Below are 16,051 nucleotides of genomic sequence, written 5' to 3'. Positions count from 1 at the left end.
TGTGTTTTATTGACTATGCAAAGGTATTTGACTGTGTGGATCATAACAAATTATGGATAACACTGCGAAGAATGGAAATTCCAGAACACTGAATTGTGCTCATGAGGAACCTGTACATAGATACTACCAAATACATAGACCAAGAGGCAGCTGTTTGAACATAACAAGGGGATACAGAGTGGTTTAAAGTCAAGAAAGGTGTGCCTCAGGGTTGTATCCTTTCATCATACTTAAATTCTATCTGTATGCTGAGCAAATAATCTGAGAAACTGGAGTACATGAAGAAGAACTCAGCCTCAGGATTAGAGGAAGACTCATTAACAACCTGCAATATGCAGATGACACAAGCTTGCTTGCTGAAAGTGAAGAGAACTTGAAACACTTACTGATGAAGACAAAGACAACAGCCTTCAGTATGGATTATACCTCAACATAAAACAAAAATCCTCACAACCAGACCAAGAAGCAACATCATAATAAGCAGAGAAAAGATGGAAGTTGTCAAGAATTTCCTTTTACTTGTATCCACAATTAGCACCCCTGGAAGCAGCAATCAAGAAATCAAACAATGTATTTCATTGGGCAAATCTGCTGCAAAAGAGCTCTTTAAGGTGTCAAAAAGCAAAAATGTCACTTTGAGGACTAAAGTGTCCCTTACCACGCATGGTAGTTTGAATCACCTCATATGCATGTGAAAGCTGGACAACGAATAAGGAAGACTGAAGAAGAATTGATGCCTTTGAATTATGGTGTTGACAAAGAATATTGAATATGCTATGAACTGCCAGAAGAACAAACAAATCTGTCTCGAAAGAAGTATAGCCAGAATGCTGCTTAGTAGCGAGGATGGCGAGACTTCCTTTCATGTTCTTTGGACATGTACTCAGGAGGGACCAGTCCCTGGAGAAGGACATCGTGCTTGATAAAGTAGCGGGTCACTGAAAAAGAGGAAAACCCTCAATGAGATGAACTGACACAGTGGCTGTACTAGTGGGCTCAAACAGCAATAATTGTGAGGATGGCACAGGCCTGGGCATCTGTTCGGTTGTCCAGAGGGTCGCTGTGAGTCAGAACTGACTGGTGGGCACCTAACAACAACAGTCTTTGTGGGAGGATATCACCACGGTCTTTTTTTTTTTTTTTTTTAATTTTTATTGTGGTTTAAGTGAAAGTTTACAAATCAAGTCAGTGTCTCATACAAAAATTTATATATACCTTGCTATTTGCTATGTACTCCTGGTTGATATTCCCCTAATGAGACAGCACACTCCTTCTCTCTACCCTGTATTCCCTGTGTCCATTCAGCCAGCTTCTGCTCCCCTCTGCTTTCTCATCTCCCCTCCACACAGGAGCTGCACACATAGCCTCATGTGTCTACTTGAACCAAGAAGCTTATTCCTTACCAGTATCATTCTGTGTTATAGTCCAGTCCAGTCCCTGTCTGAAGAGTTGGCTTTGGGAATGGTATACCAGTCTTGGGCTAACAGAAGGTCTGAGGACCGTGGCCTCTGGGGTCCTTCTAGTCTCAGACGTAAGAATTTAAGGTCTGCATCCCGCTGCTCTCCTGTTTCATTAGGGATTCTCTGTTGTGTTCCCTGTCAGGGCAGTCATTGGTTGTAGCCGGGCACCATCTAGTTCTTCTGGTCTCAGACTGATGTAATCTCTGATTTACATGGCCCTTTCTGTGTCTTGGAAATCCTGCTGATGTAGTGATTAAGTGCTACAGCTGCTAACCAAAGGGTCGGCAGTTCGAATCCACCAGGTGCTCCTTGGAAACTCTATGGGGCAATTCTACTCTGCCTTTAGGGTCGCTATGAGTCAGAATCAACTCGACTGCACTGGATTTTGTTTGGTTTTTTGGTTTTCTGTCTCTTGGGCTCATAATTACCATGTGTCTTTGGTGTTCTTCATTCTCCTTTGCTCCAGGTGGGTTGAGACCAATTGATGCAGCTTAGATAGCCACTTGCTAGCATTTAAGAACCGTGGTTATTTTTATATTGTTAATTGTTCTGTGTTGTAATGCAGGTGTGTTAGACTTTGCCCCAAAACAACTGGTTTTGGGGCAAAGTGATGCTTTTTGAGATTCTTTGTCTACTTTTTTTCTGCCTTGTTCCTTTGTTTCAATCCTTATTTTTGGCTTTTTAGTTTTTTAAATTTTATTTTTATTGGGAACCCAACAACAATGTGTTCTTATATTGTATTTCTGTTTTTAATATAGGCTGCTGCTCAGTGTTACATTGATTTAATTATTAAGGAGAGTGATAACAATGTAAAGCTCATAGTTCTGGATCGTTTGATAGAATTAAAAGAACATCCTGCTCATGAGCGAGTACTACAGGTAAGTGTTGTCTAAAAGAGAGATCGATCCTAAATAATCTATTTTTCGATTGAGGTAATTCCCAAGCCTTGCCATCTTGATTAACTTGAAGGTTTGGCAACTAAGCAGTTTAAATTTTGGTCAGTTAAAGTGTAACTCTTGAATTACCATATTTTTTTTGAAGTATGGCCTTTGCTGTAAAAATGCCTGTTTAATCCATGAGAAAGATTGTTAACAGATGAAACTTCATGACCACTAAATGCAATGCTGATCATGGATTGAATCCTGAATCAGAACAAGATTATAGCTATACAGGGGACTTTTGGGACGATTGGAGAAATGTCAGTATAGACAGTATATTAGTTAATAGTGTTACTGATATTAAATTCTGAGTTTAATAATGGTATTACGGTTATGTAAGAAGGTATCCTTATTCTTGGGAAATAGGCTGAGATGTTCAGGATTAGAGAGAGAGTATGATAAAGCAAATGTGGCAGAATACTAACAATTGGTGATTGTAGACGAAAAGGTATGCAGGTGTTTACAATTACTATTTTTGTTACTTTAAAATGATTTCAAATTATTTTAAAATATAAAATTTAAAAAATAAAACCAGTTGTAAGTTAGAGTTTTGCTGTTTTGAAAATACTTATCTGCCATAGATTTTTTAAAGTATTCCTCCCTACAGATCCAAAATAGCATTACCACACTTAACGAAATTGTTAAAAATTTCCTAATATTCTCTAATTACCAAGTCCAGTTTCAGATTTTCTCATTTGTCCCAAAATTGCTTTTACGTGGGTGGTTTGTTCAGTTCATGGCCAGATAACATGTATGGTTGGTATCTCTCTTAAGTCTGAATAGTGTCTTTTTTCATGATTCTGATTTGTTGAGACCAAGCCAAATGTCCTCTAAAATGCCCCTCCTTTTGGATATGTGTGGTTACTTTCTTGTGGTGGTGTGTAGCTTGTTCTTCTAACCTCTGTATCTCTGTAAACTGTAAGTTGGATCTGAAGCTTAATTCAGTGTAAACGTTTTCAGCTTGAACGGACCATATATGATACCGTATACCTTGGATTGCGTCACATCAGATGACCCAAAATATCTGATTATTCCACTACTGGTGATTTTATGATTGATCTAAAGATTAAGGTGACGATGGACAGAACTCTATTCTACAGTTAAGTTTTTCTTCTTGGGACCAGAAAGATTGGTGTAACTTCTGGATTTTTTGCTCTTTTTACAGGATCTGGTTATGGACATCCTAAGAGTATTGAGCACACCGGACTTAGAAGTACGCAAGAAAACTCTACAGTTAGCACTGGATCTTGTGTCTTCTAGGAATGTTGAAGAGGTAAAAGAAAACTCTCACAGTACTTACAAGCTGTTGGGCCAAATGTGATGTAATTCTGATTGATTTTTACATTGTTCTATAGCTCGTTATTGTCCTGAAAAAGGAAGTGATTAAAACCAATAACGTATCTGAGCATGAAGATACTGACAAATACAGACAACTCCTTGTGCGAACATTGCATTCCTGTTCTGTCCGATTTCCAGATATGGCTGCAAATGTCATTCCTGTGGTATGTAATTCTTACTGCCTTAATTTTGAAATTCTCTACAAGAATTTTTAAAAATCTAGTTATTCACCAGTTAAGCTCCAGAAATCTCAGCTGTCCAAAATCACTCAATTTCATGGTCCAGATTTTGCCTTTCAGCTCTGAATTTTCTCTAAAGTCATTTACTTTTAGTTATAATTTACGATTATTCAACTTATTGTGAGTTGTGGATTTCCACCTGCTCTTTATTGTGAGTTTTATAATAAACTTTGCTGCATATAACATAAAAAAAGCCATTGTGGCTTAGTTTAGGTGATAATGCTGTCTCTGAACTCAGATTTTGTTATGTATTTGAAAATTACATTCTTTGTAGATTTGTGAGTTTAGTTTTGGCCTTACATAATTTCTTCCTGAAAATCATGCAGTTGTTCTATTTACCTCCCTCCCCCCACCACTTTTTTTCATTCTTTGTTTAGTTAATGGAATTTCTCAGTGACAATAATGAAGCAGCAGCTGCTGATGTCCTGGAGTTTGTTCGTGAAGCCATTCAGCGCTTCGATAACTTGAGAATGCTTATTGTTGAAAAGATGCTTGAAGTCTTTCATGCTATTAAATCTGTCAAGTAAGTTTACAGTACTTTAAAATACAAGGTCAAGTAAGCATTTTATCAGTTTCTGTCTTTAAAGGGTCAGTTGATAGAAAATATAATGGAGGGAGATTCAAGACAGTCAAGCCAAAATAAAATAAAATAAGCATGGTAATAAATGTCACCTCACCCTTGGTTGATTCCTACTGTATGGGCAGAAGGCTTTTTTTAAGCAGGAGTAATTTGGCTAGTTTTCTTTATTCTGATTTCCTCAAAAGATCTGAATCCTAAGTGACTAAGGAGCGCATATTTAGGTGGCATCACTTTTTGGATATCATTATCATTTATATCCTTCTTTAGCAATTTAAAGAGAAGGATTGAAAATGCAGCCTAAATCTGACATGATGTGTCCTTTCAAATAGTCTTTGCTAATGCAAAAGGAGTGTTGCAGCCACATTTTGCTTCATTTACAGCATCTGATTGATAGACTCTAACAGACTTATAGTTTGCCTAGATAGGAAGGAAATGGCCAATACAAAATTATTTTTACAGTATGAAATTGTGTTTATATAAGTGAACAAGATTTGCTTCCTTCGTGAGGAAAAATAAAATCCTATTAAGGTTTTGCTCTGATGGTCATAATCTCTTAGAGCTTCAGTTTCTGTAGTTAACATTTTCCTGCGTAAGTTTAATGAAAATCTTAGAAAAAACATGACTAAAGCTTTTATTAAGTTTAACATTTCAAACTAGAAATTTGTTGCTTTCTTTACTTCTGGGAGTTTCTGTTTTGTTTTTTACTGATCCCTTACACTCCTTTTTTGTCCATTGTCTGTTCAGCACTTTGCCTCTTTTTAGTGATGACAGATAAAAAGTAAATTACTTTTTACATTAAAACTGTCATAAATGGAAGATAACCCCTTCCTGGGAAACATTTTGGTATTATTTTTACTGCTGGGTTTACCCAATTTTAGAATGTTCCTAGGAACAATGAATGAGAGCAGTTATTTTCTTTCTGGAAAGAGTCAAAGAAACTAATAATATATTTGCTATGTTTTCTTAAATTTTCATGCATAGTTCTTTATAATCCAGAATCTTAGTTTCTTGCTTGAGCTTGAATTCACAAAGATCTCTGTGTCAATATTTGTTTGATAGGTCAATGTTTCAGAATTTGTATTCTTGTTCTAGGATTTACCGAGGAGCATTATGGATCTTGGGAGAATACTGTAGTACCAAGGAAGACATTCAGAGTGTGATGACCGAGGTCCGAAGGTCCCTAGGGGAGGTATGTTTTACTTTAATAAATCCTACTTTTTGGAATGGCTTGCTTTGTGTTTTTATTTAGTAGTATCTGGGCTAATGAACCCTGAAAAATGCATTTTAATACATTAAGATAATTAAGCCCTAGAAGATGTGGGCAATTAGAGGGAGTACCCCCCCCATCATCTGTTGAACCATCACAGCTCTTGTATTTATATCGTTTACCTTTCAGGATAAGATTTTGTTTGAACAAAGGGTACTGTGTTTTAAAAAAAAAAAAAGAAAAAAGCTCATAAAATTGTTTTGTTTTTTGACATTTTATTGTGCTTTAGGTGAAAGTTTACACAGCAAATTAGTTTTTGATTCAATAATTCATGCACAGATTGTTCCGTGACATTGGTTGCAATCCCTACAATGTGTCAGCACTGTCCCCATTTCCACCCAGGGTTCCCTGTTTCCATTAGTCCTGTTTCCCTGCCACTGCCTACCTTCTCGTCTTTGCTTTTAGGCAAATGTTGCCCTTTTGGTCACGTATAGTTGACTGTTCTATGGACCACATTTCCTCATGGGTGTTACTGTTTATTTTAAAGTCTAGTTTATCATTTGGTTGAAAGGTAGGCCCCAGAAGTGGCTTCAGTTACAAGTTTGAAGGGTCCTAGGGCCATAGTTCCAGGGATTCATCTAGTCTCTTCAAACCAGTAAGTCTGGTCTTTTTTATGAATTTGAATTTTGTCCTACATTTTTCACCCATTGTAACTGGGACCTTCTATTGTGTTCCTGGTCAGAGCAGTTCAGAAGTAGTAGCCAGGGACCATCCAGTTCTTCTAATCTCAGGCAAGAAGAGGTTGTTTGTTGTTCATATATGCCATTAGTCCTTTGGACTAATTGCTGCTTTGAGTCTTTAGTTTTTCTTCACTCTCCTTTGCCCCAGACAGGAAGAGACCAATAGTTGTATCTTAGATGGCTGCTCACAAACCTTTAAGAAGACCCCAGATGGTATTCACCAACCTAAGATGTAGAACATTATCTTTATGAACTACATTATACCAATTGACCTAGATGTCCCTGAGATTATGGTCCTTAGCCTTACAGCCCAGTTAACTCAGTTATAAGCTGTTTGGTTTTGTCTAAGTTTCCATAACTGTGTCCTCTGTGTGCTCTACTATGTATATGAATACATGTGCAGTACATACAAATACGTACATAGAAATATCTATAGTCATACCTATATATGCACGCAGGTATACTCCTGTGTGACTTCCCACACCTATTTAGCATACATATCTACCTTTGTATCATCGCACAAATTATTGTTTGTTATTTTTTTTGCAGGATTGTATATGCTGTAGTGTTTATGTTAGTTGTCCTTTATTCTTGGGTACTGCACAGCATCTTCTTTTGCCTTGTCACACTGTGCTGACTTCCCCTTCACCACAGTTAACACATGTCTACTCTTTACTGATTCTCCCTTCCTCCCCCTTCTGTTTCTGGTAACCATCAAAGAATGTTTCTTTCTGTGTGTAAGCTTTTTTTTTTCTTACCTTTTGTAATAGTGGTATCATACAATATTTGTCCTTTCATGATTGACTTATTTCACTTAGCATAATGTCCTCCAAATTCACCCATGTTGTGAGATTTTTTGCAGACTCATCATTATTTTTTATCATTGTGAAGTGTTCCATTGCATGTACCACAGTTTGTTTATCGATTCATCCATTTACAGTCATTTAGGTTGTTTGCATCTTTTTGCTATTGTCAGTAATGTAGCAGTGAACATGGGTGTGGGCGTGTCACAGCTTTTATTTCTCTAGGATATATATGAAGGAGTGGGATTGCTGGATCATATGGTATTTCTATTTCTAGCTTTTTAAGGAAGTGCAATATTGTTTTTCTTAGTGGTTGTAGCATTTTACAGTTCCATCAGCATTGTGTAAGAGTTCCAGTCTCCCCACATCCTCACCACCATTGGTCGTTTTCTGTTTTTTCTGTCAGTGCCATTGTTGCCGAGGTGAGGTGGTATCTCATTGTGATTTTGGTTTACATCTCTCTAATGGCTAATGTTTGTGGGCATCTGTTCATGTGTTTGTTAGCCGCCTGAATGTCATCTTTGGTGAAATGTCTGATCATGTCCTTTGTCCATTTTTTAATTAGATTGCCTTTTTGTTGTTGAGCTGTTGAAATTTTCTGTATGCTTTAGAGATTAGACCCTTGTTAGATATGTCATTGCCAAATTTTTTTCTCCAGTCTTTGTTGGAGTACAATTTTTTCATAATGTTCTGTTATGATCCTTTTTATCCAGTTGTAACGTCACTCTTCCCATTTCTTATTTTGGTTATTTGCATCTTTTCACTCTTTTCCTTTGTTAGTTTGGCCAGTGGTTAGTCAATTTTATTGATCCACTCAAAGAACCAACTTCTAGTCTCATTGATTCTGTTTTGTTTCTTTTATTTTTGTCCTAATATTTTTATTATTTCCTTTCTTCTGGTGACCCTGGGTTTCTTTTGCTGCTTTTTTTTATGTTTGTTTGAGTTGTAGAGTTAAGCTGTTGATTCTGGCCCTTCTTTTTTGATGTGTGCATTTATTGCTGTAAGTTTTCCTCTGAACACTGCTTTTGCTGTGTCCCAAAGGTTTTGGTATGTTGTGTTTTCATTCTCATTTAATTCTAGGAATTTTTAAATTTCATTTGTAATTTTTTCTGCTACACAGTGGTTTTTAAGGTATTGTTCATTTTCCATGCATTTCATTTTTTTCCTTGTTCTTCCTGTTATTGATTTATAGTCTGATAGAGTTGTGATGGCGTAGTGGTTAAGTGCTACGGCTGCTAACCAAAGGGTCAGCAGTTTGAATCTGCCAGGCGTTCCTTGGAAACTCTATAGGGCAGTTCTACTCTGTCCTATAGGGTTGCTATGAGTCGGAATAGACTCAACGGCACTGCGTTTGGTTTTTTGGTTTTTTGCGTTGTGATCAGAGAAGATGCTTTGCATTTTACTGATGTTTTTTAATTTATTGGGGCTTGCTTTATGGCCTAAAATACGGTCTGTTCTGGAGAATGATCCATGTGCGTTAGAGAAGAATGCCTACTGTGCTGCTGTTGGTTGGAGTGTTTGTATATGTCTATGATGTCAAGTTGGTTGGTTGGGTTATTTAGATCTTCTGTATGTTTATTGAGTTTCTTCCTAGTTCGTTCCTTCACCGTTAATGGTATGTTAAAGTCTCCAGCTATTATTGTGGAACTGTCTGTTTCTCTTTTCAATACTGTTGGAGTTTGATGTATTTTGGAGCCCTGTCATTGAGTGCATAGATATTTATCATGGTTATGTCCTCTTGGTGGGTTGACCCTTTAATCTTTATACAATGTCCTTCTTTGTCTCTTTTGATGGATTTTGACTTAAAGTCTATTTTACTAAATTAATATTGCCATTCCTGCTCTCTTTTTGGTTATTGTTTGCTTGATATATTTTTTTCCATCCATTGATTTTTAGCATGTTTATGTCTTTGTGTCTCAGGTAGGCAACATATTGATGGGTCTGGGTTTTTTTTTTTAATCTGTTCTGCCACTCTGTCTCTTGACTAGAGCATTTAAACCGTTTACATTTAGTTTGATTGTTGATAGGTACAAAAAAACTCAGTTTTAGTCTATATGTTCTGAAAGGAAAATGTAAATATTTTAAGAACAAGGCTGACTTTAGAATGTCTGTGTCTTAAAACTAATAGTATTTCCTTATACTTGTAGTAGAACAGGAAGAACAGTGGATTTCTTGTCAGGAGACTGAGTTTTAATCTTGGTTCTGTCAGTAATTAGCTCCACGATCTTGGATATAAGTTCCTTAACCAGACTGGATACCAGTTTTGTCTTTTGTGTTTGTTTGCTTTCTTTTTGTTTGTTTTTTAATCTTTAATATGAAGGCATTGGAATAGATAGTGATTGAAGACTCTTAGAGCTCTTGAATTACATGATAGACTGGTATTAGGGAATCAGTACATAACAGCCATTTTTTTTTTTTAAGATAGTTGATTAGGTTATTGTGTACAAATGAGTCATGTTTATTTCAGTTTTGAAGAATGAATGCTGTTTTTCATTAGTATTTCAAGGGAGGGATGGAGAAGAAAAAATACAATTTAGTGTCTATTTGGTGTTAGGCACTCCCCTTAATATTTCCCTATTAAGTAACTTGTGTAGAATTAATATTTCCCATTAACCCAAATTAAGAAACTGAGGCTCCATAAAACAAAGCAAGACTAAATGGGGAACCCAAGGTCGAGAAGGGGAGAGTGTTGACAGGTCATGGGGTTGGCAACCTATGTGACAATATGTGTATTAATTGTTTAATGGGAAACTAATTTGCTCCGTAAACCTTAATCTAACCCCCAAAAAGAAACTGAGGCTCAGCATGCTTTATTTAACTTGCCCATGGCCATACAACTAGTCAGTGGCAAAGGAAGAATTCAACCCAAGAACATCCAAGTCCAAAATCTGTTCTTCCACTTCGTCATCCTGCAAAGAAAAGAATTGGAAGCAGAATTCCAGGTTCCAAAAACCCCATTGGGGGATTGCCTTCTCTATAGAAATGATTGAATTATTTAAATATGATTTTGCTTACTATTTGTCTTAGTCCTCTAGTGCTGCTATAATAGAAATACCCACAAGTGGATGGCTTTAACAAAGAGAAGTTTATTTCCTCACAGTAAAGTAGACTGGAAGTCCAAATTCAGGGCCTCAGCTCCAGGGGAAGGCTTTCTCTCTCTGTTGGCTCTAGAGGAAGGACCTTATCCTCAACCTTTCCCTGGTTGAGGAGCTTCTCAGGCACAGGGACCCCGGGTCCAAAGGACGTGCTCTGCTCCTGGTGCTGCTTTTTAGTGGTATGCATTCCCCCACTTCCTGCTTGCCTCCCTTTCCTTTTATCTCTTGTAAGATAAAAGGTGGTACAGGCCACACCCCAGGGAAATTCCCTTTACATTGGATCAGGGATATGACCTGGTAAGGGTGTTACAATCCCACCCTAATCCTCTGTAACATAAAATTACAATCACAAAATGGAGGACAACCACAGAATACTTGGAATCGTGGCGTAACCAAGTTGATACACACATTTTTGGGGGGACATAATTCAATCCATGACATTCCACCCTTTGGCCCCCAAAAAATCATATCCTTGCAACATGCAAAATGTGTTCATTCCATCATATCATAGCAAAAGTCTTAACTCCACGTCCAAAATCCAAAAATTCCTCTTCATCTGTGAAATCTAGAATACAAGTTATCTGCTTCTAAAGGTATAACGGCAGAACAGGCACAAGCTAGACATTTCCATTACATACCAGAGAAATTGGAGGGAAAGAAGGCATAACAGGCACCAAGCAAGGCAGCAGAACACATTACATTAGCCCTCAAAGCTTTGAAAATAATCCTCTGTTCTCTGAGAAATTTACACAATGGCTTTGCCCTCCAGACTCTAGGTATTAGCCATACTCTCCAGATTCTGAGTGGAGGCCCCTTGGCCCTGGGCTTCAGCTCCACCTTCCAGGCTCACTGGGACAGCAACTATGCTCCCTAAGCTTTAAGTGCATCATTATCCTAGTCCATCTGAGGGCGACTCCACCCTTAGAAACACCAGAGGCCATGGCTCCACCTTTGAACCCTTGAGGTCATGGCCATACCTTTTGAGACTGAGGCAGCTTGGCTTCTTGTGTTCCTTGTCTCTTCAACTTCTGTTTCTTGTCTGGGCTCTCAGGCCTCACGCCCACTTCTGCCCTGCTGGGGCAAGTGTTCCACAGCTCTGTAGCTCCACTGGTAAGTAATGAAGGCACCCCACTCCACTAGGAAGCCTCCTGTGCACAGGCACTCAGCTCTCTTGCTGCATGGGTCACCTCTAGCGCCATTTCGTGGTGGTCTCCTGGTTCTGCTGCAGCTGGTTCTGTCGCTACCGCTTCTCTTCCGCTGCAGGTTCTCTGCTTCTGCTGGCCCTCTGTCGCTGCTGCTCCTCTATCCATTCAGTTTCAGAACTCCTTCCACATTTTAGGTGTCTGTTAGAGCAGCACCCCACTCCCAGTACCAAATTCTGTCTTAGTCATCTAGTGCTGCTATAACCAGAAATACCTACAAATGGATGTCTTTAACAAAGAGAAGTTTATTTTCTCACAGTAAAGTAGGCTAAAAGTCGAAATTCAGGGCTTTAGCTCCAGGGGAAGGCTTTCTCTCTCTGTCGGCTCAGGAGGAAGGACCTTGTCCTCAATCTTCCCCTGGCTGTCCAGAGGACACGCTCTGCTCCTGCTGCTGCTTTTTTGATGGTTTGAGGTCCCCCACTTTTTGCCTGCTTCCCTTTCCATTTATCTCTTGGAAGATAAAAGGTGGTACAGGCCATACTCCAGGGAAGCTCCCTTTACATTGGATCAGGGATGTGACGTGGTAAGAGTGTTACAGTTCCACCCTAATCCTCTTTAACATAAAATTACAGTCACAAAATAGAGGAAAACCACAGAATACTGGGAATCATGGCCTAACCAAGTTGATACACACACACTTTTTGGGAGACATAATACAATCTATGACACTGTTGATATTAATACTAAATTGATGTTTCCAATTGACTTTTAGATCCCAATTGTAGAATCAGAAATAAAGAAAGAAGCAGGTGAATTAAAACCTGAAGAAGAAATAACTGTGGGGCCAGTTCAGAAATTGGTAACTGAGATGGGCACCTACGCAACTCAGAGTGCCCTTAGCAGTTCTAGACCCACCAAGAAGGAGGAAGACAGGTAACATAATGCACCTGTGCCCTTCCAGCTGTACTGTTTTAATTATTATTCTTGTGTATAAAATGGTGAAATGATTTCTTTTGTCAGTTTGCTTTTATGGCTAAAATGAAAGTCTCTGTCATTTGAGGTACTTTAAAGAAGGAAGGTGTTTAAGTTCTTTCCCCTACCAATTATGTTGATAGATACAATCCTCTGCCTTTACACCTGTTTTAATTGAAATAGCCATGTCCTGTTTAAAATAAAATTATTTTAATCACATGTAAAACGATAAGTGGAAGTAACTTTGATATTTGAGTTTTGTTGCCTATTAGCATCTAGGTAATACAAATAGCTTTAACTTGAAGGCATTTACAAAGTTTTGATGACTTTCCATTTCTAATTGATGAATAAAATTTTGTTATTTTGCTCTTGATTTTGCTCTCCATTTTTTATGGTGAAGATGAAGAAAATAATGCCTAAAATTTTACTGAATACTTACTATTTGGTAGGCATTGTGCTCAGTAGTTTGTCTCATATAATCTTGAAAACGACCCTTTGAGAGAGTCTGTATTATCCTCATTTTATAGAAGAGGAATTTGAGACTTAGAGAGGTTTGTAACTTACTCAAGGGGATACAGTAAATATACAGTTTGAGATTTGAATGTACTTCATTGGCTCCAGTATATACACCTTTAACCATTTTCTTTTATTGTATTCAGTTGGCTCTTGTATCATTTAAAGACAAATTTTAAAGCTCTATATTCTTTTTCTTTTTCCTTCTGAGAACTAAAAGGGGCTAATTGAGCTCCTTCACTGACAGATGGAAGGGAGAGTGTTAAATAGGCTTATTTGAATCATTTCTACAGAAGCTGCATGCTGCTTAAGAAGCTGGTAAATTTCATTTTCCTTGATTTCTTTGCAGACCTCCCCTGAGAGGATTCCTTCTGGATGGAGATTTCTTTGTTGCTGCCTCTCTTGCCACAACTCTGACCAAGGTCGCCTTGCGCTATGTAGCTTTGGTTCAGGAGAAGAAGAAGCAAAATGTAAGGTCATTTATTCTACGTTTACTCAACAAATGAATGATGAGTGCCTACTGTAGGTAGTCAACAGTGAGGGACCCAAAAATGAATACTAGAGTTCCTGTCATGGAAAAGCTTATGGTTTAGTAGGGGAGATGGTCACAGCGGTACAATACGTGTGTGAAGTTGACAAAGTAATAACAGTGTGACTCGTCAAGTGGAAGAGAAATAAGGGTTTATGAAGTCACTTCTGTTTGCTCAGATTAGCCAGGGCCTGATGAAGGAAATGCCTCTCCAGCATCTTCATCCTGTCAGTTGTTACCTGTTTTATCCCAGAAATATCTCTTAAGTGTATTCCCTTCTATGGCTCATATTTTCATCATGGCTTCTGACCGTTCTGACTGTACATTCATTTACAATAGTATACTTCCGTTCCCTTACCCCCATCCTTTGTACTCTTGTTGTCCTACATTTTACTTCTGTATGTCATGGTTTTAAATGCCATGATACATTGTTGTTATTTTTGCTTTTAGTAGCCAATTATATTTTAATGATTTTTTTTAAATGAGAAAGAAGTCTTATATTTACCCAGATATTTACCATTTATGATGCTCTTCGTTCCTTTGTGTGAATCCAGATTTCTATCTGATATTTTCTCTTTGCTTGAAGAACTTGGTCTTTTTAAAGCAGGTCTGCTGGTGATAAATTCTTTCAACTTTCGTTTGCCTGAAAAGGTTATTTGACCTTCATTTGTAAAAAAAATTCTCTGTCTTAGAGTTGTGAATATTTTATTTTTCTTTTTTTAATATTTAATATTTTTTTAATAATATGAGCAAGGAGTGATATAATAAATACTTAAAAAAAATTGCTGATGTTTACAGCACTTAAGTACGGATCCTGTTAATGTGCTGAAATACATCAAATCATAGAAATACTATTACATTACCAGATATAATAACATTGTTCCTCCTTCCTCCAGAAAAAAATTAAGGTGGGTCTTATCTATGAAACAGTTTTTTCCCCAGTAGTAATTATTCTGTGTTTTACGATACTGCCTTTTCACTTCATGTTTTAGCAAACATTTCCCCATGTTATTCTAAACGCTTCTTGACCATAAAAATCATAATATTTAATAGCTGCATTATAGTCCATTAGGTGTATGATTCCTTCATTTCATTAGGCCTTGGACATTTCCATTTAAGATTTGGAGTTTTCAGAGTATTTTCGTTTTTACTTCCAGCATAAAAAGTCATAAGTGAAAGTTAGAGCACTGATTAATTTACAAAGCGTATTATCTCTTACTTTACTGATTTATTTTTCTTTATGACTAATAATTTATTTTGTAACTCTCCTGTGACCATTACTTATTTATTCAGGTTTTTTCGTGGTGTTATCTTTTTTTTAATGATGTTTTTAAAAAATCTTCAACGTTTTTGTGTCTCAAGAGTCCAATTTGATTTCCCTTCATAAAATAGCTGTTTTACACCTCGAAGTTGGGAGAACGTTTGCTGATAATGTTTAAGAGCCTTTTTTTTTTTTTTTTTTTTTAACATATCTTGCTCATAAGGTTTTTCACATTTGGTCCAAGGGAGAAGGCAGTTTGGTTGTTTATCACCTCATCAGCCATTTGGAGCACTCTTCATTTCTTTATGTTGGTCTGAGTTTCTCTCTGGTATTATGTCTTTTGCCTAAAACAACTTACTTTAACTTGCTTCTGGTGCAGGTCTAGTTAGTAATTAATTCTCTTGGTTTTTGCCTGAAAAAGTCTTTTTTCTCCTTCATTTTGAAAGCTATTTTTGTGACTGTAGAATTCTAGGTGTAAAATTTTTTTCTTCCATTACTGTAAAGTTATAACTCTTTTTGTTTTCTTCCTTCCTGATGAGAAATCTACTGTCATTCTTGTGCCTTTTTGTGGAAAGTGTCTTTTTTTCACTGACTGGTTTTTTATTTTCTGCTTATCACTCAGGTTCAGTAGCTTTATTTTAATATGCCTTGATGTGGTTTTTTTTGTGTTTCTTTTATTGTGATTCATTAAACATCTTGGATTTATGGGTTTATAGTTTCCATCAAACTTCAGAAAATTTTGGCCATTATCATTATTTCTTCACATATTTTTTCCATCCCCTCCTCTCTGTCCTCTCTTTCTAGAGACTGTATCAAAGCTCAGGGGATTATTGTACCTACTCTTCCTCTGGTTCTTTCCCAGGCCTCTGGTAGTTTTTTAATAAATGTGTGTAGATCAGTACTCAGCTAAAGACAGTTTGGCAAGAGTATATGTATCAGGATGATTCTAAATGAGACTAAAGAAGTCAGTTGGCGATTGAGATAGCAGCAGCAGGTGATCAAACTTAGCATCACCAATAATGGGACAACCTGACATTATTTGCTTCCTAATGCAGTACAGTGAGAAAATATCACTTATATGGTATTCTAGCCTGAAATATGAGACATTATATAAAACAACTGGCTTGAACGCTTAAGAAAGTCAATGTCATAAAAAAACAAAGCAAAAGGCTGAGGGGCTAGTTTAGATTAAAGGAACCAAAGGCAATAACAGCCAATAAAATGCATGAAACTA

At 37.2% G+C, this 16,051-nt stretch overlaps 1 protein-coding gene across 1 annotated transcript in view; it reads left to right on the top strand.

Moving 5' to 3' along the window:
- Positions 1 to 16,051, top strand: part of COPB1 (COPI coat complex subunit beta 1) — a 43,311-nt gene that overhangs the window by 13,458 nt on the left and 13,802 nt on the right. Inside the window, exons 8-14 of the mRNA XM_049890491.1 lie at positions 2,219 to 2,338; positions 3,564 to 3,671; positions 3,754 to 3,900; positions 4,353 to 4,498; positions 5,648 to 5,744; positions 12,315 to 12,475; positions 13,377 to 13,497. Coding sequence (XP_049746448.1) covers positions 2,219 to 2,338; positions 3,564 to 3,671; positions 3,754 to 3,900; positions 4,353 to 4,498; positions 5,648 to 5,744; positions 12,315 to 12,475; positions 13,377 to 13,497 — 900 coding nt within the window. The remainder of the gene's footprint in view (positions 1 to 2,218; positions 2,339 to 3,563; positions 3,672 to 3,753; positions 3,901 to 4,352; positions 4,499 to 5,647; positions 5,745 to 12,314; positions 12,476 to 13,376; positions 13,498 to 16,051) is intronic.

This window comes from Elephas maximus, chromosome 7 (assembly GCF_024166365.1).
Source record: "Elephas maximus indicus isolate mEleMax1 chromosome 7, mEleMax1 primary haplotype, whole genome shotgun sequence".
NCBI lineage: Eukaryota > Metazoa > Chordata > Mammalia > Proboscidea > Elephantidae > Elephas > Elephas maximus.
The sequence above is the reverse complement of the archived record's forward strand: the minus strand, read 5'-3'. Positions and strand labels throughout refer to the sequence as shown.